This window comes from Zootoca vivipara, chromosome Z2, assembly GCF_965207765.1.
Source record: "Zootoca vivipara chromosome Z2, rZooViv2.hap1.1, whole genome shotgun sequence".
Taxonomy (NCBI): Eukaryota; Metazoa; Chordata; class Lepidosauria; order Squamata; family Lacertidae; genus Zootoca; species Zootoca vivipara.
Genome location: NC_142585.1, coordinates 47,907,514 through 47,926,899, shown reverse-complemented (window position 1 = coordinate 47,926,899; position 19,386 = coordinate 47,907,514). Strand labels below are relative to the sequence as shown.

General features: G+C 44.0%; 1 protein-coding gene across 2 annotated transcripts; it reads right to left on the bottom strand.

The window, feature by feature from the left end:
* Positions 1-4,286: 4,286 nt before the first annotated feature.
* TRUB2 (TruB pseudouridine synthase family member 2) lies at positions 4,287-19,276 on the bottom strand. 2 transcript variants are annotated; one of them, XM_035133367.3, is made up of 8 exons: positions 19,082-19,276; positions 17,733-17,864; positions 15,698-15,772; positions 14,841-14,902; positions 13,385-13,466; positions 12,737-12,809; positions 5,837-5,973; positions 4,287-5,022 (listed from the first exon to the last, which is right to left on the bottom strand). In XM_035133367.3, exons 1-8 carry the CDS (start codon positions 19,185-19,187, stop codon positions 4,694-4,696), a joined length of 996 nt encoding a protein of 331 aa, XP_034989258.1. In that variant the 5' UTR covers positions 19,188-19,276; the 3' UTR covers positions 4,287-4,693. The 2 variants fall into 2 exon arrangements, with proteins under 2 accessions (XP_034989258.1, XP_034989259.1); XM_035133368.3 differs by lacking the exons at positions 4,287-5,022; positions 5,837-5,973 and adding an exon at positions 9,553-10,267.
* Between the last annotated feature and the right edge of the window lie 110 nt (positions 19,277-19,386).

The window sequence follows — 19,386 nt, the reverse complement described above, 5'->3', positions numbered from 1 at the left end:
CATTATTTTCTAACAATCTTTTTGAAATCTTGTTATTTTACAACTGAAACTTTTCTTTTTGTCTATTTAAAAAATATAATTTAATTGGTGAAACTGAAAACAATCCGTTAATAAATCCCTTATCTCCTCATAATCTTTTAGCTCTTAATCAATCCATATTGAAACTCATTACTTGCTTACATTTCTATACACAAATAGTGGTACAGACACACTGATATTCCAAAATAGATACAAAAATAGGCTAAGTCACAGCCACATCAGACTTACGAAAGAACAGTAAGTTGTTGTATGTGTACATATTCCTGGGTTTCCCTGAAAGGCACTCTCTCCAAACTTTACAACAATCCTACAGACCTGTGTATAATTGGTACTGATCTACCATGTTCATGTATGTTGATATATTCAATAAATGGATACCAAAGAGCAACAAATTAGTTTGTCTTCCTTTGTCCTTTTATCACCTGAACTTTATGGGGAAGGCTGTGTTTATTTTAATGTTAACTTCTGCATTTGGTTTGAGTTTAGAATGTTGTTTGCCTTATATCGTTGTTTAATTTTGTTAGCCATTTTGGGTTTTGTTGGTAAATAAGGCAGGGAATACATTTTTTTTATTTAAAAAATGAATAGAAAAAATCATAGTGTTCAAATCCAGACCTCCCTAATACACTTTTTCTTGCAGGGTTTGCACAATATAGTCCTCCTAGGATATTGCCACCTGCACAACAGTAAACATTGTACCCAAATTTGAGCCACATATCATTTACAGTTTTCCTGTAGGGTACAAAAAGTACCCTAGAAAACAAATACCACACCTTGGACAAACCTTATCACAAGTAAACCAAATGGGTTTTACAGGTGGGCTCCTTTTTTTTGTACCAATCAATGTACAGTAACACATTGGAGTTATTTCATAGAATCATAGAGTTGGAAGAGACCACAAGGGCCATCCAGTCCAACCCCCTGCCAAGCAGGAAACACCATCAAAGCATTCCTGACATATGCCTGTCAAGCCTCCGCTTAAAGACCTCCAAAGAAGGAGACTCCACCACACTCCTTGGTACCAAATTCCACTGCCAAACAGCTCTTACTGTCAGGAAGTTCTTCCTAATGTTTAGGTGGAATCTTCTTTCTTGTAGTTTGAATCCATTGCTCCGTGTCTGCTTCTCTGGAGCAGCAGAAAACAACCTTTCTCCCTCCTCTATATGACATCCTTTGATATATTTGAACATGGCTATCATATCACCCCTTAACCTTCTCTTCTCCAGGCTAAACATGCCCAGCTCCCTAAGCTGTTCCTCATAAGGCATTGTTTCCAGGCCTTTGACCATTTTGGTTGCCCTCTTCTTGACACGTTCCAGCTTGTCAGTATCCTTCTTGAACTGTGGTGCCCAGAACTGGACACAGTACTCCAGGTGAGGTCTGACCAGAGCAGAATACAGTGGTACTATTACTTCCCTTGATTTAGATGCTATACTCCTATTGATGCAGCCCAGAATTGCATTGGCTTTTTGAGCTGCTGCATCACACTGTTGACTCATGTCAAATTTGTGGTCTACCAGGACTCCTAGATCCTTTTCACATGTACTGCTCTCAACCAAAATGTCACCCATCCTGTATTTGTGCCTTTCAGTTTTTTTGCCCAAGTGTAGTACTTTACATTTCTCCTTGTTAAAATTCATCTTGTTTGCTTTGGCCCAGTTGTCTAATCTGTTCAGGTCATTTTGAAGTGTGATCCTATCCTCTGGGGTATTAGCCACCCCTCCCAATTTGATGTTGTTAGGGAATTTTATAGGGGGGGCACCCAAACGAGGCTTAATTTGGGAATCAAGATTGGCACTAATGCCCTCAAGGGGACCCCATTTGAACCTACAACACCACTCTAGTATCGCACCAACACAAACCCCCTCAAGATCAAGCCCTGAGTAATAAAGGCTCCCTTTCCTACCCTTTTTCTGTTGCCTGAGACTCTATGTAACTATATTTCTTTATGAATGAATACAGTGTATCTTTATTTCTAAATGAAACCCCTTTTTCTATATCTGGCCAAGGGCTCTCAGGGATGCAGCTAACAGCCATAATCCCTTAAGCAAGAGGTCAGGTAGCCAGGGTGGTGCTCCTCTGCATATCCATAATCCATTCAGGTACCATCTCCTGCCATTCCCAACCCTCCGAAGCCAGAGGCAATACTCACACCTGGACCCATTGTTTTTCCCCACCAGGTACTCAAGGATCCCCTCCCAGATACTTACTGGTACTTGCTTATCAATGTCCTGGGACATCCGTGCATTGTTGCCTTATGCTAATCCTGCTTACCTCCTGTTTACCTGTATGCTAATGCCCCTTGCACCTTCCCCTTTTCTGACGTTTTACCCTGTCACAAGTGATGTATGTATGATGCTTTCGATGTGCATTATGGGATGGTGGTGGGAAGTTTTAAAAGTTCTTGCAGCCCTGTTCACGGTGTTCAGTCTGGCATTGAACCTGCTGCGCAGTAATAAACCTTGCTGTTTGCTCCGGATCGTGGCTGGACTCCTTCCTTTTATACTCCGCAACGACCACAGGCCCTTGCCTGATGAGCTGGGTGGCTGAGCATTCTCGCACCCAGAATTTTGCCCTAACAGATGTCGTCTGCAAACTTGCTCAGGATGCCCTCAAGCCCATCATCCAAGTCATTGATAAAGATGTTGAATAAGACTGAGCCCAAGACAGAACCCTGTGGCACCCCACTAGTCAATACTCTCCAGGATGAGAGAGTAGTGTTATTTAATTTTAATATGCTCTTTTGAAGCATTTGGTTTTTTGTTTCGTTTTTATTATTGCTGTTTTGAAATTTTCATCATTAAGATACAATATCAGTCAAAACATAACACCAATAACAAAAAGAAAACAATTAATTACATATACAATAATAAGAACAAACTAATAATGGCAAACACATTCCAAATAATCTTCATTTTAACACAATCGTCTTGTGGAGCTTAGGTGGGCATCATACCTTGTTGAAGAGTGTGAAGAGCCCTTTTCGGCTGACGAGGTCAAAGGCCTTAATCAGGTCTATGAAGGCAATGTACAAGGTGCTATCCTCAGAAACAAGGGGAAACTGGGGATATCCAATTAATTGTTAAAATCCTGGAATCCCACACTAGTATGTCAGCCTACCCCTTGCAGTTTACACAGTGTAAAGCCAGCTTTCCAGCCTTCTGCCTCTCCGAGAATAGGGCACATTTCTGGCTTCAACCAATCTGGTCCTAGACTTCCAATAACATGGAAACCAAAGCGATCTAGGCATGTGGGCATTCCCAAATCCTGAAGGTGGCAATCACATGGTGACTCCACTAGCCTAACTGTGAATCTTCTTTTAGAAATAAAATGTAGGGCAGTGGGTCAAATAGAATACCCAATAAATCAGAGCGCTGTACTTCTACCGGTAAAACTGCACATATCCTCCACCCACCCCCGAAAGTCCGCCCCCAAAGCTCCCATCCCACCAACCTCTCCCTTTTTATCAAAGGGAGGGAAGGCAAGCAAAAAGATAGTCTCATTTAAATAATTTTTTAAAACCCTTTTTAATATAGAGGAAAGCTATTTAGGGGGAACCAGCAACATAAACACCACCAGAAAATAAAAATAAAAACTCTTCCGCCTCTTTTTTTTAACCACTGAGTGTGAGGGAAGAATGCTTTCCAGTTCTTTGTTTACGTTCTTTGTTCTTTTTTTTACTTTGCCACTGGAACTTTGATTGTCTAGCTGTGGGGGGTTCCTCCTGAATTGTTAGCAAGCTCTGCATAATTAACCAAGCCTTAAGTGGAAAGATATCGGTGAAGCTGAAAGAGTTTGCTGGTTTGTGTGAGGGCTTATTTCAGAGAGGTAGAGCGCAGACAAAGCAGCCTGGCTACCCACTGGGAAGCTGTCAAGTCTCCACCATTTGTTCATAGGTATAGTGCCTTGTTGAAACATTTATCACAATGTTATTTCAATACTGGTTTTCAACAATATGGCAATTTATCGCAGAGCCCATGTCCTCTGTGACAGCAGTAAATTCGCCAACTCAGGTAACACACCAAACCATAGTTAGCATAAATAATGGTTTACAATCCTACTTCAAGCAAGTTTCTAACTCTGATTTGCAGGATGACTGCAAACGAAGGTTTTGTCAAGTAATAGTCATACCAAGTTATAGTAAAAATTCCCTTAACTCGTTTGGAGGGCTACCAGAAGTTACTGCCACCCATCCACCCCTCTCTCACACACATTTTCAGGCTTGCATTTAATAATAAATTCATAAATGAGCTTCAGAATTTTTATCATGGCAATATGAATAATCAAAGCATCATACTGCAGTCAGAATTCACAGGTGGGTTTTTTTTTGTTTCTTTAAAATACATTTAAGTAACAGCCAGGTTGTTTTATGCAGCAAATTAACCAGTTCTACAAATCCTTTGGCTGAAACATCCAAACTTCAACAGAAGGTGAAAAGCAGTGTTTTCATATGGTTCAGAAACAGCTTCTGATTTTTCCACACATGCAGGATCAGATGTTGCAAATGTTTCATCGCAGGAGAGTTTTTAGAGTGATGAGTTTTAGAACAGCTTGAAACAGGGCAGCAAGCTTCAGGTGCAAAGTGGTGAAGTATAAAAATTCCAGGGTGCTTTCCACATCTGCACTTAGCCATTTTCCATGTAGTACAAGATATTCACAATTTTATCCCTGAGCTTGGCAGCAAGGCACCTTCCCCCTCGCTCAGCTGCATGCCACCTGCAACCGGAGAGGCCCTAGTTTCTTCCTCTCCCTCATAAGCAAGGCTTTTTTGTATCTCAGTTTCTACTCTAAGCTTGGACTTCAGGATCGCATTTTGGATGTTATGCAAGTTCCACTGAGTTCTCAAGAGGGCATCCTCCAGAGTGAAAACGCCGTCTCGTACCCGCCTCACTTGCGTGCAGACAGCAACTGACTTCATCTCCAAACCAATCTCATGAACTATCTTCCGAAGGTATTGCTGGGTCTCATGCAAACAGTGGATTTCTAAGGGAACAGAAATAATTGTCAATACAAGCAGGCAGTGAGGTGGGGTTTCCCAAAAAAACTCAAAAACTTTCCAGTTAGGGGAAGGATACTACAGAAATTAGGGTAATGTGCACTAGAAAATTTTCTGATATCTTTAACACAGAAGCATGATCTAACTTGGCATGTTGGTTTTACTTGCATTTAATAGACAAAGCTAAAAACTTTAGTGCATTGAATTCAACCAGTTGTCACTAGAAGTCCCAATCAAAATCCATTCTGGTCTCCCAGCCATTGAAAACCTAGGAAGGTGTCTTATACCCAGTGATGTTGCAAAAATATTGCCCTGAAAGTTCTTCCCTTGGGTGGTGGTTCTAATCTTCCTCAAAGGATGGGAGCCAAAAGCACAAAGAGGATCCAACTAAGATTTATTTTAGTGCTAAATGGTCAGAACACCGTGGCTCATGCCAAAATCTGGATCTGAGGGCTGTGCCATTTTATCTTCATAATAACCCTAGGGCCAGATAATAACTGCCCCAAGTTCACTGAGTGAACACAGCAGGTAAGAGTGTGAACACAGTCAAAGACTATGAATCGACACAGCTGGCTCTATTATGGGATTCTCCTTAGGAGTGGGGGGCTGCTGTGAGAAGCTCCTGCACCATTTGTCCATGTGGGTTAGTATTCTCTGCTGTGCACTGTCAGCTGCTTTCTGGTCTCTTGGGCAAACATCTCTTAGCACTTGCTTCTTGCTTCCTACTCCTAAAGTTGTAAATGTCTAAATAAATAAAAAATGGAAATCTGCCCTGGATTTGAAATACATCCCTAGCCATACCTAGCTGGAATTCTGGTGGTGCAAAGTGGAGGCTTCGCACTGCTGTTATCAAGGGTGGGCTTTTCTCCATGGGACGAATTAATCCTTTCACTGCCAGCTCGTAGGCCTCTTGGGTTTTCAAGTCAATATTAGCATATCTGGAAGAAGGCAAAGGGAGGGAATAGATCAGGGAAGGGAGGTCGAACTCTCCTGCTACTGGATTTGCACAGCTACTGTCTTGACTGGTTTGTGCAATACATTTTGCCCATCCGAACACAGCCTGTTATCTCCAAGGATGCCTCTCCTACTGGAAGACGTATATGGGAACTAGATAATCAGGTACACTCAATAGACATTTCCCCAAATTATAGGGGCTGGGGAATGTCATAAGACTCATGGGAATTGCATTTATGATTGTCAACTTCACACAATGCATAAACACCTGAATGCTTAAACAGCCAGTAAAAACGGAAAATGTGTGAACTGACCCTTTGTATCACAATATGGAGATTAAATTGTCAGATTCTGACATAAATGGTGGTTTTAGTCACTCTGTTTTTAAGGCCTCATGGTTGCTTAGGTGGTTAGCCTGTGTCTAAGCCCTTATGACACTGGCGGTGGGGGTTCACATGACTGAATGCACCTTCATACAAACAAAAGGCCCTGCAGATAGAACTAGTTTGTCAGGGGAAATATCTTTTCTACCCATACTGGCCAGTTTTCTGTGTGCAACATTCTTAGTTTTTTGTATGAAGTACCATTTCAATCATGTGAGCTCACATTGGCAATGGGGTGCATGCCGAGGTTAACAACCTCAGTGAATGACTTGGGCTAAGAAACAGTCAACACAGTAAATAAACCTACAAAATACTTAGGAGGGGGTGGGAGTTCTGCCCTTCTTGGAGCAGCCTGCTGTTTCTACTCTAGGTACATCCCACCTGGTTTCTTTATTAGATACAGAGGAGGAATGGAACATGATGTGTCTCCTCTGCCAGTTCGCTTACCTGCATGTAATTCCTGGTCACCCGTGGCTAATAGGTCAGTGCTTAAACACAAGGCTGACTTATGTACGTCACACACTTTTCTGTAGAATGTTGAAGCAGATACATTTGCTCTTAAGGTTTCCAGATGGATGCAGCCACTGCTTCCCAAATACGCATTATAGATGTCTCCAACTAGTTTGACATTCATATCCTCTCTCTCTCTCTCCCCCCCCCCCCCATAGGATCTCTTCAATGGAGAGGATTATCATCTGCCAAGCTGATGATTGCTCAACAAATGATTATTCAACAAGTTCCAAAGTTATTGTACAGGTTGTGCACAAAGGATGTCATTTTAACCCATGTCCACAGTCTCCATTTTAATTAAACCTTAATACATAAAAACAGTGGCAGCAAAGGGAGAGGCCACACTTTTTTTTGCCAGCTTTCTTCGTAACCACTTTGCTAATCAATATTAGCTTTTCCTGAAGTGATATCCTGCCATATGCTGAAGCAACAAGTTAACAACTGCAGAAACATCAGGTTAGTTCTCTCTGAGTTGGCAACCCTTAATCTGGACCATACTACTTCAGACTGTAGATGGGGGACTCACATGACTGAGTGTTCCTGTGTGAAATGAGAATCTCCAAAGCAAGGCTAGCCTTCTCCCTGACTAGTTTTCTAGGTGCAGGGATTTTTTTGGTTGCAAGGAACAATCATGTGAGCTCCCACCTTCAGTCTACAGAGGTGCAGTCCACATCAAAGGTTACTGCCTTACTGAGTAGTAGTCTCTGTTACATATTTTAACATTAATGGATGGTCCAAACAGCCTGGGCTGGTGCAATTCGTTCATTCAAGTCTTGATTGTGCTATGTAGCTATTAAAATTTTGTGTGGTTTCTTATCTTAATTTTCATAATACTTATTCTGAAGCATTCAGACATATACAAGAGATATTTTGGAATAGACAAGTCATGCCTGTGGAATTTGCATCCTTAAACAGCTAACAGGCCATTCACTTTTGTTCAAGTTTTTTTCCAATTTTATCATTAGGTGGGAAGAAGTATCAATACTTCATGAGAGGAGTAGTCCAGGGTTGGTGAACCTGTGGTCTTTGAGATGTTGCTGGACTCCCAATCTCCCTCAGCCCCTTCCAGCATGGCAAATGGTCAGGGATGATGGGAGTTGTAGTCCAACAGCATCCTGAGGGCCACAAGACTCCCATCCTTGCTTAAGGTTATGTCTCTGTGTGGTATGCTTCCAATATCTAGGCAAGACTGGGCTAGGGGAGGGGAATACTTTGGGTCTTTTCAGATGCTATGCTAAACCATAGTTTAGCACTGCATGAACAGGCTGTTTGAGCCTCTGAGTTCCATGCTCCTCTCCTCTTGAGAAGATACAAAGTTTCCACTTCTAAAACTCAGCAGCCTTCCTTTATTATGTCTGAGCTCAAGAGACCTTTAGTTACTTCAAACAAACCAGGGTTAAGCCATAGTTTATCATGCCACTTTGTTTGCTAACTAAAGTAGGAATCGTGTTGCCCTCCAGAAATTGCTGGACTTCACCTTCCATTATGACCTGACTGCCCCGTACTGCCTGGGGCTGATGATAGCTGGAGTTCAGCAACTCAGGTTGTGTACTCCTGCACTAACCCAACCAGAATTTCTTGTGCTTGGACATAAGACGGAACTATTAATTAATTTTTTTTAAAAAAATTACCGCAGTGCTACCAAGGTAGATCCCAAGGCTCAAGTAGGGTCAGTGCTGTTAATACTAAGCCACAGTTACAGCCAAACTATCCCCTTTATGTGACAAGACTGAGAGATTTATTTTTACCCTGGAGTTTCATTTTTCAAACCAGATTTTGTGAGATAAATATCAGCCTCACATAACCAGTATGCTTAGCTGTAGTTCAGGATGATCCAACGCATGGCCCGGCCCTCAGCAACATTTACACACACACACACACACACACACACACACACACACACACACACACCACAGTCCTCAGAGTTCCCAAAGCCTAATTAGCACTTTCCTAGCTTTGGGAAGGCACTCTAGGACCTTGCCCGAGCCTGACACATCCTTCCCACAGTCCAGTGCTTTGCTTAGCTGGCTCTGAGAAGGCAGCACAAGGGATGGGGGCAGGGCCTTCAAATTTTGGCCTTAGCCCACCCACCCTCATGTTACAAGGCAGCCTGTAGGTTTCGAGTCAAAGTACGCTTGTGGCCCATTGGTATGAAAAGTTGGGCCACCCTGCTGTAGTTAATGCGTAAGCCAGAGCTTTCCAAACTTTTCATGTTGGTGACAAACTTTTTACACATGCATCATTTTGCAACACAGTAATTCAGTTTTACTCTGTAAACTAAACTACCTCCTTTCCAGCCCCAGGAAGAGCACGGGGAGCGTTTGCACGAAACACCTACACACTGCAGTTAACACACGACCATGTCGCGACAGTTTGGAGTAAGCAGTTCTGCCAAATTTAACTAGGTCACGCCCCCCTCGCCTCGAGAGGAAGGGGCACCAAAGCCTTTTGTTCACCCTCTTCCATCATGTGAGACTGACCAGAAAGGACTTCTGGACTGCTCACTCCATGCTAAAGGAGAAGTAAAGGAGAACTTTGGAAGAAACCCAGAAGGGGATATTTTAAAGGTCTAACAGCCTATATTTCCACGCTTTGCTTTGTTGCATGTTTTGTGATTTAAAACCTCTCCTGGGGCTCTCTCACCAAGAGAGTATTTGCCTCGAACCTGGATCTAGGCAATTATTATTTTATTATTTTAAACCAATTACAACCAAGCATTAAGAGCCAACAGAATCAGCAGCTGCACAATCATTTAGACAAATTTCCTTCTCTTCACACATAAAAGAGAGTGTGCCTGCAACACAGAATAGCGTCCCTCTTTAACCAATTGAGCTCCACCAGATGGCTTCTCTTGCTTTGAAAAAGAACTTTCTGTGTTGCTTTCTACTGGGAACAGAACCATGTCCGTGTTCAGGAAATGTCTTTTGACGTCCTCTGTGGTGGTGGTCTTTGCTTTTATTCACACCCATGCCATAGAACAAGCAGTTTCCAGGGACCCAGCCTGGGGGTGGGGTGGAATCAGGAATCTAGAGTGGCAAGAGGTCCCTGCCCACCACCCCTGCATCAAGGCTTCCCCTGTCCAGATGGAGGCGTTTGGGACTCCTGCTCTGGGGAGTCCTCCTGCATGGCATCCTCTAGAAGCCTGTCAATGTCAGTCGTGCGGCGCAGCACACACCACGCTAGAAATGCCAGTCCTGACACACAGATCAGCACCACCCGCCCCACTGGCTTCTGTTCGTCGCTGCCCATGGACTGCTTCACACTCCATTTCCGAGGGTGGGCACGGCTGTTCCGGAAGCTTAGAGGCTGGGAGCTCTTCAGCTCCTCATGCTCTCTGGGCAGGCAGTAATGACGCAGCGGAAGGAAGGAAAGGGGCGGAGGCGGCCTGAGGGAGAGAAGGAAACAAGACGTGGGGTGAGGAGGACAGCAGGGCTCCTGGCTGACTATCCTCCCACCCCACCCCAGCACTCCTGCTCACCTTCGGCGTAAGGGCCTTTGGATTTCCCTAGTTATGGAAGGGCGTGGAAGCAGAGCAAGCCCCACCTGCGGCAAACAGTTTTCACCTTCAAACACCAGGATGGTTAATCTAAAGAGCACATGCAAAGTTCCCATCCCAATGAATGTCTTGGAGGAAAGGTGCTGTTGCTTCAGCCCGAGAAAACCCTTTTGTCTCTATAAAACTAACTTCCGGCTATCAACTCTTCCATCCTCCTCCTCTATGAGCGCAGCCTCTATTTGGGGGGAAGCTCAGAGAGCTTTGGTTGGTGGAAGCCAAACTCCCAACTCCCAGGTAGCACAGTTAACAATCAGGGAACATTGGAGTTGCCATCCAGCAACATTTGGAAGGCACTAGGTAGGGAAAGGCAGGTGTACTAGCTAGTGTGGCAGATTTGGACTGTGGAAACCACACTCAGCCATGAATCTCACTGGATGACTGGGCCAGTCACAGAATTACAGAGATGGAAGAGACCTCCAAGGTCTCCTAGTCCAAGCTTCACACAGGAAACCCATTACTACTACCACATCCCTGATACAGCAGTCATAGTGTTAGAAGAACAGTTAGCCTTTCCTGGCTGAACCTACCTCACAGCGGCTATGAAGGAGGGTGAGATAAAAATCCAAGTCATTTATTTAGTAATGGGAATTCTAGTGAAATAGTTATAGGAATAGCAATTAATACTTAGCTGTCAATTAGGCACATTGGAGCATTCAAAGCACATTACATATCACAACTCCATAATCTTTACAACACTGCTGTAAGATAGGCCAGCATTAATATGCACGCATTGCAAATAGTTGGGAAGGAGCTGAAAAAACAAGAGCCCACCTAAGGCCAGCTAGGCAACATTCAAACCATTCCTGAGTTGCACTATATTCCCTCTATTAGCTCATGTCCATCATTCTACCACACACAACTATTTAGCATGATTATTTAGTAACCTGAAAATTACAACTTTCATTTTTTTTACAAAAGGGAGGGGGCAGAATGAAAAGAACCATTCATTTCTGTGCAGGTCTGAAACCAGCAGCTGCCAGGGCCTACCAGCATTGAGTTGCCTGCTGTGCTAGCCTCCCCACACCCCACAGCTAGAAGGGCTTGAAATCCACTATTTACACTTCCGGAGCATCCAAGAGTAGCATGACTTAGGGTGCTCTGGAACAACTTATGAAATTATAAATGCTAGCTTTATAGCCACCTTGAAGTACAGCTGCTGCTGCTGCTGCCCCCGCTCCACTACTAACACCAGGGGGTACTTTGCCTGGGCAGGGTATTCCTCAAACCAGAGCCAACTTTGCTTCTATGGACAAAGTAAACAAGGGGCTCCTGGGGACGCCATGAGTGGAAATGAGGAGTTCTCTCCAAACTGCATCCCAGCCTGTTCATCCTGGTCAGGAGCCACTGAGAAACAAACCTCCTCTTATCTTTAGATGTCAGGCAAAACCATAATTTCTAACCAGGTCTTTGGTTTTTAAGTAGCTATTGCCCTTTTGCATGGGTGGAATGGTGGGACTGTGTGTGTTGATTTTAATGCAGTTATGTATGTGTTGTTGTTTGCTTACAAAATTTTGAGTTGCCACCGCAAAGAATGACTTATCATTTTACTAATTAATAATAATAATAAGTATTTCATTATTGTGCCTTCAATATGTGTGATGTTTTGCAATGTGCTGGAGGTGAAGGAGGGTTGCAGGCTGGGATGTCCTGGGATATAAGAGCAAAGAGGGAAGGCACAGCCATGCCTACTGATCTCCAGAAGTCATCCCCAGGCAGTTGGCAAGGCCAATGGCCTGGGATGATTGGAGTTGTGAGTCCAGCAACAGCTATCTGAAGGTCCACAACAGGCAAAGGAAGATCAGCAAAGCTTAGCGGTTTGCCCAGACCTGCCAATACCAATAACCACCTTCTTATGCATGGAGAGTGAAGTGGGTGCTCTTTGGGGAATGGTCAGCATAAGAAACGGAGAAGGTGTGAAGTCCCCACACCCTCCCTTTCCCTTAAATCTTGTAGAAGATGCCTCATCGCAGCAAAAGCAGCAAACATCTCCCACTACTCCCCAAGTGACAGCAAAAGCATCACCTGAAAGCTTGAGATTTGGGAGCATGAAGAGCTACCTTATTGCACCAAAACAGGGTATTGTCCATGTAGCCACTCATTGCCTGCTTTGATGGGCGGCAGCTTTTATCTGCCAATCTACTGTCAGCTTTGACTGACAGGGGTTTCTCAAGGAAAGGTCTTTCCTGGGGCTTGCTATCTGAACAGATGCCATCAGGGATCAAACCTGGGACCTTCTGCATGCAAAGCAGGCACTCTGCCCCTGTGCTCTGGTACAGCCCCTGTGTTTGGGATACGTACTGCAGTAAAGCCTTGTGATTGGACCCCTGGATAACAGAAATGATCCTCTCCAGTTGCTCCCTGGTGATGTGGTCTGCAGACAAAGAAAGGGGAAAAAACAGTACTGAGAGGGATGGGTTTGGTGATCCAATAGCCTGGAGCTAAATACATATATTTCAAACACAGACTATAAACCTTCTAAGCAAATTCCCAGGTGAAGAACAATATGAAAAGGAGCTCCAGTGGTTTGGGGGGTCAGGATGTGGAAGGAGCCACCACACAATGAAATATAAAGCAAACTCAAGATACAGTACTTATATGATGCTTTGAAACTCCAATGTCAAAACATTGCTGGGGGATGGGATCACCTTTTATCCTCTTAAGAGGAAAGCATGGACCTGGAATCCAACTCAAGTTGGTTTCTGGGCAGTGGGAAAGAAAGCAAACTCTCTCCTGCTGGAGGCTGAGCTAGCGGGGCTTTCAGGACCGGCTGACCGAGTGCTGTTCTTCAGAGAGACAGGGGAGAATCATAGAATTGTAGAGTTGGAAGGTACACCCAAGGGCCATCTACTCCAACCCCCTACAATGCAGGAAGCCTGCCCACAGCCGTACCTAGGTAAGCTTGAACCACCACAGCTTCCCCACACCTATCCCTATGGAAAAACTTACCAAATGTTGCCTTCTCGATCAGTTTGCCCGTGTCCGAGAAGTCATCTGTGGCTTTGCCAAACAAGCCACAAACTGTGTAAGTCTTTGAAAAGAAGAAATGCATGGTGAGATAAGTTTACAGTGGTAACACTTTACAAGAAAACCAGGCAGCCCAAACCCCCAATTGTAGTTACTGCTCAATACAAAACAAGGACACAGCGGTGAGTGTGTGTTTAAGCCAGGCCTTCTCAAAATTGGGTCCCCAGGTGTTGGACTACAACTCCCATCATCAGGAGTCAGAGATGATGTGTGCATGCACACGAAATCTCATACCAATGACAAACTTAGTTGGTCTCTAAGGTGCTACTGGAAGGAATTTTTTTAAAAAATTTTTTTGTTTTGACTATGTCAGACCAACACGGCTACCTACCTGTAACTATAACTTTTAGAAGACATCTGAAGGCAGCCCTGCACCAGGAAGTTTTTAATGTTTGATGTTTTACTGTGTTTTATATATGCTGTAAGCCACCCAGAGTGGCTGGGGAAGGCCAGCCACATGGGTGGGGTATAAATAAAAGAACAACAACAGTTTCAAATTATTGTACACCAGTAGGATGGTGCAGGCGGGACACGGGTGGCGCTATGGTCTAAACCACAGAGCCTAGGGCTTGCCGATCAGAGGGTCAGCAGTTCGAATACCCAAAACAGAGTGAGCTTCCGTTGCTCGGTCCCAGCTCCTGCCCACCTAGCAGTTCGAAAGCACGTCAAAGTGCAAGTAGATAAATAGGTACCGCTCCGGCGGGAAGATAAACGGCGTTTCCATGTGCTGCTCTGGTTCGCCAGAAGCAGCATGGTCATGCTGGCCATATGACCCGGAAGCGGTCCGTGGACAAATGTCGGTTCCCTCAGCCTATAGAGCGAGATGAGTGCGCAACCCCAATCGTCTGTGACTGGACTTAACGGTCAGGGGTCCCTTTACCTTTAACTTTAGAATGGTGCAGAGTCTGGCTACTAAGTACTAAGAGGAAAAGATGAAGGAGTTGGAGATGTTCAGTCTGGAGAAGCAGCATTTAATGAAAGACTTGATCTTCAACTATCTGAAGGGCTCTTAGCCACACAGGAGATAAAGTAGACTTGCTCTCTGTTGCTCCAGAGGGCAGGACCAGAATGGATTGGTTGAACTGGAAGGGCAGCAGATTTCAGCTAAATATCAGGAGAAACTTCCCAATGACAAGAGCAGTCTAACTGTGGAAAAGAAAGTGCTGGAAGGTGGTGGGCTCTCCTTTGTTGAGGGTATTTAACCAGAGGCTAGGTAGCCATCCATAAGGGATTCTGTAGCTGCATCATGCGTGGTACAGCCTGCACACTGTACGCTCCACACCTGGCAGGGGGCTGGACCCCAATGTACCTTCCAACTCTAACGTCTAATAATAATGTATAATTCCCTACTTAGAAATGTATTAAAATAAATGCTTACCCTGGTGAGATGAGCATTGTGCAAGGCTGGAAGCAACTTGTTGCCGTTACCCACCCCAAGCACTGAAATATAAGAAGGAAGGGGTGGGAGAGTTAGGCAGGCAAAATTAAAAAGGTCACTTTTTCTGACTGCAAATCCAGGGACAGGTAAATAGATATGTCTGGATCATAGCAAGCCTTAAGTCTGACTGGGAAGAAGGAATTTGTACTTGGCTTTGGATTCCAACAGTAGGGGAAAATGAGAGAAGGGGGGATTATTTAGAAACCCCCCCCCCGGCAGAACTATAGATGATGACAATTAATTAAATTTGTATACCACCCTTCACCAGTGGATCTCAGGGCAGTTCACAACATAAAAATACAATATACAATACAAACGCACAAGATATAAACAAGAACAATAAAAAAACACTCCCCCCATAAACACATTTAAAAGAGGTGTAGTATGTTAATCAGTCCAAGGCCTGGTTAAAGAGGAACCTTTTCCCCTGAAGGTATCAGGCAAACCACCCTGGGGAGAGCATTCCACAAAGAGGAGGGGAGGCACCACAGAAAATGCCCATTCTCGTGTTGCCACCCTCTGGACCTCTCATGGAGGAGGCACATGAAGAAGGGCCTCAGAGGATTATTGCAGGATCTGGGTAGGTTCATATGGAGAGGGGTGGTCCTTGAGGTACTGTGGTCCTGAGCTATTTAAGGCTTTAGAGGTCAAAACCAGCACTTTGAATTGGGCCCAGATTAGCAACTGCTTTGGGATGCAATCCAATTTATTGGCCACATGTACGTTAGTCACAGTGTAATAATGTTCCTGGGAGCACCATATAATTGCAGTGACTGGCTAAGGCATCTTTTACTTACCAAACACCCCAGAGGACATTGGATCCAGATGTTGGCCTACTCCAACTTTCAGATGTCTGAATATCGGTCCAGAAACTGTAAAGGAAAATCAAGATCGATTTTTTAAGGCATGCACAAAACTTGATCTCACCAAGACAGTAAATGATTCAAACAAAACACAAAGTAAGCTTTTTATATATAAATAATTTTGAGATTTTTTTAACAAAGCAATTCGTAAGGGGAATTAAAATGAGTAACTAATAAAAATCCAACAACAAATTTCAACAGGGAGCAGAAAATCTGGCACAAAATGAAAACCAAACTAAAAGGCCACAGAAAAACAAGACATTCTAACCCAGCCTCTAAATCTGAATCAAGATTGTGGGTCAACTGCAAACTTTGAGACTGAGAAGCCACAGATGCTGGAACAGACCATAGCAGGGGGTAAACAGAAGGAGTTTCCAGACAACCATCAAATTCCGCTCCAGAGGAGAATGGAATTAGGCAGCCACATTTTGCCCCACTCTGGAATCATCCTCAGAGAGTAACTCCAGCCTATAAGATGGCACCACCAGAATCCACTGTTCCCATTTAAAGAGCTAAGCAAGCTGGAGATTGGTACTTCATTTTTATTGAATAGGGGGAACCTTTGTACCCAGTGTTTCTGTTGAAAACAGTGATGGGGAAACCTATGACCCTTCTAGGTGTTTCTGGAGTCTCAACTCCCATCAGCTCCACCCGGCACAGCTAATGGTTGGTGATCATGGGAGTTGAGGTCCAGCAACACCTAGGTCACAGATTCCCAATCGCTGTTCTAAAAAGATCTAGAGTAGGGAAAGCTGAAATAATACAGAATAAAGATTTATTAAACAATTTAATCTATTTTCAACTAATCAAAGAGTAATTTAAATGATTTACAAGTGTCAAGTTACATCTGCTTCTCTACTCAGAGGGCCAAGTGCAGGAGTAAGCCCCAATGAATTCAACTAAGCCTACTTCTACTTTCCTGGGAGTAAGCCCCATTGAATTCAATAAGGTGTACCTGTGAGCAGACACATGTTTGCTTGCACTGCTTACTGACAAACACCCTATCATTCTCACCTCACAACTACCCAGTCTCCTATTTCAGCAGAAGGCAACCAGTTAAATCTTCTCCCCTCCATTTCCCCGACACAGCCACAAAAGCCTTCATCCCACCAATCTCTCACTTTTTACCAAAGGGAGGCAGACAGGGCAAGCAAGCAAAGAGATAAGCTCTTAAAAAACCCAAAACCCCTTCCTTTGTAATAAGGAGGGAAGCTATTTAGGGGCAACCAACAATGTAAACACCGGAAAAATAAAAACACTTCCCCGCCCCCCTTTATTCTGCCAGTGGGACTTGGTGGATGGCAGAGAAGAAAAAGAAAGAAGAGCACATAAGGAAGTATAGGGTTGGGGAAACAAATATGTGAGAAAGGAAAGAGGGGAGGAGATAATTGGGGAGAGTTCAAAGGTAGGGAGAAAATGGGGAACATAATGAGGGGGGAGACAGGCAAACACACAAACATGCAGAAGAGGAGAAACAAAAAGCATAGGCAAGAGAGAAACGGGGGGGGGGGAGGGAGAAAATAGGCTTAAACAACAGGGCAAGGCTTTTTTAAAAAAAAATTCAGAAGTAAACAACTCCATTGGAGAAAGGAAGGAGGAAAGGAGCTCCCAGCACAAAGCCTAGAGACAACTCAGACTGACATCTCCTTCAACCACCTACCTACCAGTCTGCCTAGTGCCTACACTTAAAGCAAGAAGTTCATAGCATTGCCTGAGACAGCTTTCCTCTGTGCCTGCTCTGTGCTTTGCTGCCCCCTGCAGGAGGCAGGAGAGAGCTGAGTATGGGTTGCATTGTTGCAGGAACCATGAGAAAAGTATACATTGGCTTTGCAGTTTTTCACATCTCTACCCATTAGCCACGCTGATTGGGGTTGGAGCATCTGGAGGCCACTATGTTCACTGTCCCTGAAAAGGATAAGTTAGTCCTGAATGCCAGATTCTCCACCCTTCATTCCTGTTCATATCTCACCTAGAGGATGGTCAGCCATAGCTGGGAGCTGCGTAACCGTCATAGTCAATTCTTTCCCATCCTTTCCTTCCACCGTGCTAGGGAGGAAACGTACAAGCCGCCGTGGTGCTGGTCGCTCGAATGAGTTCAAGTCTAAAGAAAAATAATAATGAAGAAAACTGGTTATTCTCTTTTTTTCTTCTTAAGGTATAGCTAACGATTAATATTAAGACACCTCTTTCATTCAAGTGCATGGGAATCACTCACAAAACATCTTTACTCAGCCCCTAAACGGCCTCGGTCCAGTATACCTGAAGGAGCGTTTCCATCCCCATTGTTTTGCCCGGACACTGAGGTCCAGCTCCGAGGGCCTACTGGCAGTTCCCTCACTGTGAGAAGTGAGGTTACAGGGAACCAGGCAGAGGGGCTTCTTGGTGGTGGTGCCCGCCCTGTGGAACGTCCTTCTGTCAGATGTCAAGGAAATAAACAACCACCTGACTTTTAGAATACATCTGAAGGCAGCCCTGTTTAGGGAAGTTTCTAATGTTTGATGTTTTATTCTGTTTTTAATCTGTTGGGAGCTGCCCAGAGTGGCTGGAGAAACCCAGCCGAATGGGCAGGGTATAAATAAATAAATAATAATGAGAGTTAAGAGTAGGGTGGATTTGATTTAAATCAAATCAATTTAAATCATGATTTAAATTACGTAAGTCTTGATTTAAATCATTTTTTTACAGAAAGATTCATTCTTGCTTGTATAATCTTAATATTTACAACCAGATGGTTTCATTTTTTGAAAAATAAATTTTCAGAGTGGTTTTTACAGTTATTTCAAAAATTTCTTGATTTGGTTATACAGTACTGTTAGAAATACATAGACAGTTAATTATGAAATTATTGTTTCTATTTGGCCAATTTTGCTTACGTAAATTACTGGGAGAAAAATAACCATTTCCTTATTAACAATTTAAACAACTTATTTAACTAAAACAATAACATTATAGCATATGTATCCATGTTTGTTAACTGATGCAGTTAGACGATTAAAAAAAACTTATTAGACTGAGTTTTAGCACACATTCTTATTTCCTGATGAATAGGCTTTGGACTATAATGTAACTTAGATGGAAAACTAACTTTAGAAAGATTTTTCCTCCAAAAGCATTTTATTTTAAAAATTCGATTTAATTTTTTTTTAAATCCGATTTTTAAAAAAATACTGTAAAAAAAAACCCCAAAACATTGATTTTTGACCACCCTGGTTAAGAGCACATTTATTTACGTAACACTCTACATTGCATTGGATTACATGGAGCGGGAGGCAGGAGGACGAGGCAAGGAAACGGGACCGAACCTCCTCCAAGGCTCACCTCTCAGCAGGTGGGTCTCCACGGAGTTCCGCACGGTCCTCCACGCCACGCCGGGGGGCTTGTAGACGGCGAAGACCCCGTGCAAACCAGCCCTCGCCAACCGCATTGTAGCGTCTCCCGCTGCCGCCGGCGCTGCTTACGGGTGAAGCCCTCTCAGTGGTCCCGCAAGGCGGGCGCCGCCATCTTGCGTCCGTCACGAAAGGCAGCCCGGCCCGGAAACAAGCGCCGCTGCGAAACTAGGAAGGGGATACGCAGAAACCTCCGCACGTCGCTCGCGGTGGGCGCCGCCCCCGTGAGTCCCTCAC

What these genes read in the sequence shown, in the direction of transcription:
- TRUB2 (XM_035133367.3), bottom strand. Translation starts at nt 19,187, where the DNA reads ATGCGGTTGGCGAGGGCTGGTTTGCACGGGGTCTTCGCCGTCTACAAG. An exon ending in TATGGCTGACCATCCTCTAG is followed by an intron (nt 15,773 to 17,732) that starts GTGAGATATGAA and finishes TTTCCTTTACAG; the next exon opens with TTTCTGGACCGATATTCAGA. An exon ending in AATCACAAGGCTTTACTGCA is followed by an intron (nt 5,974 to 12,736) that starts GTACGTATCCCA and finishes GCCTTCTTCCAG; the next exon opens with ATATGCTAATATTGACTTGA.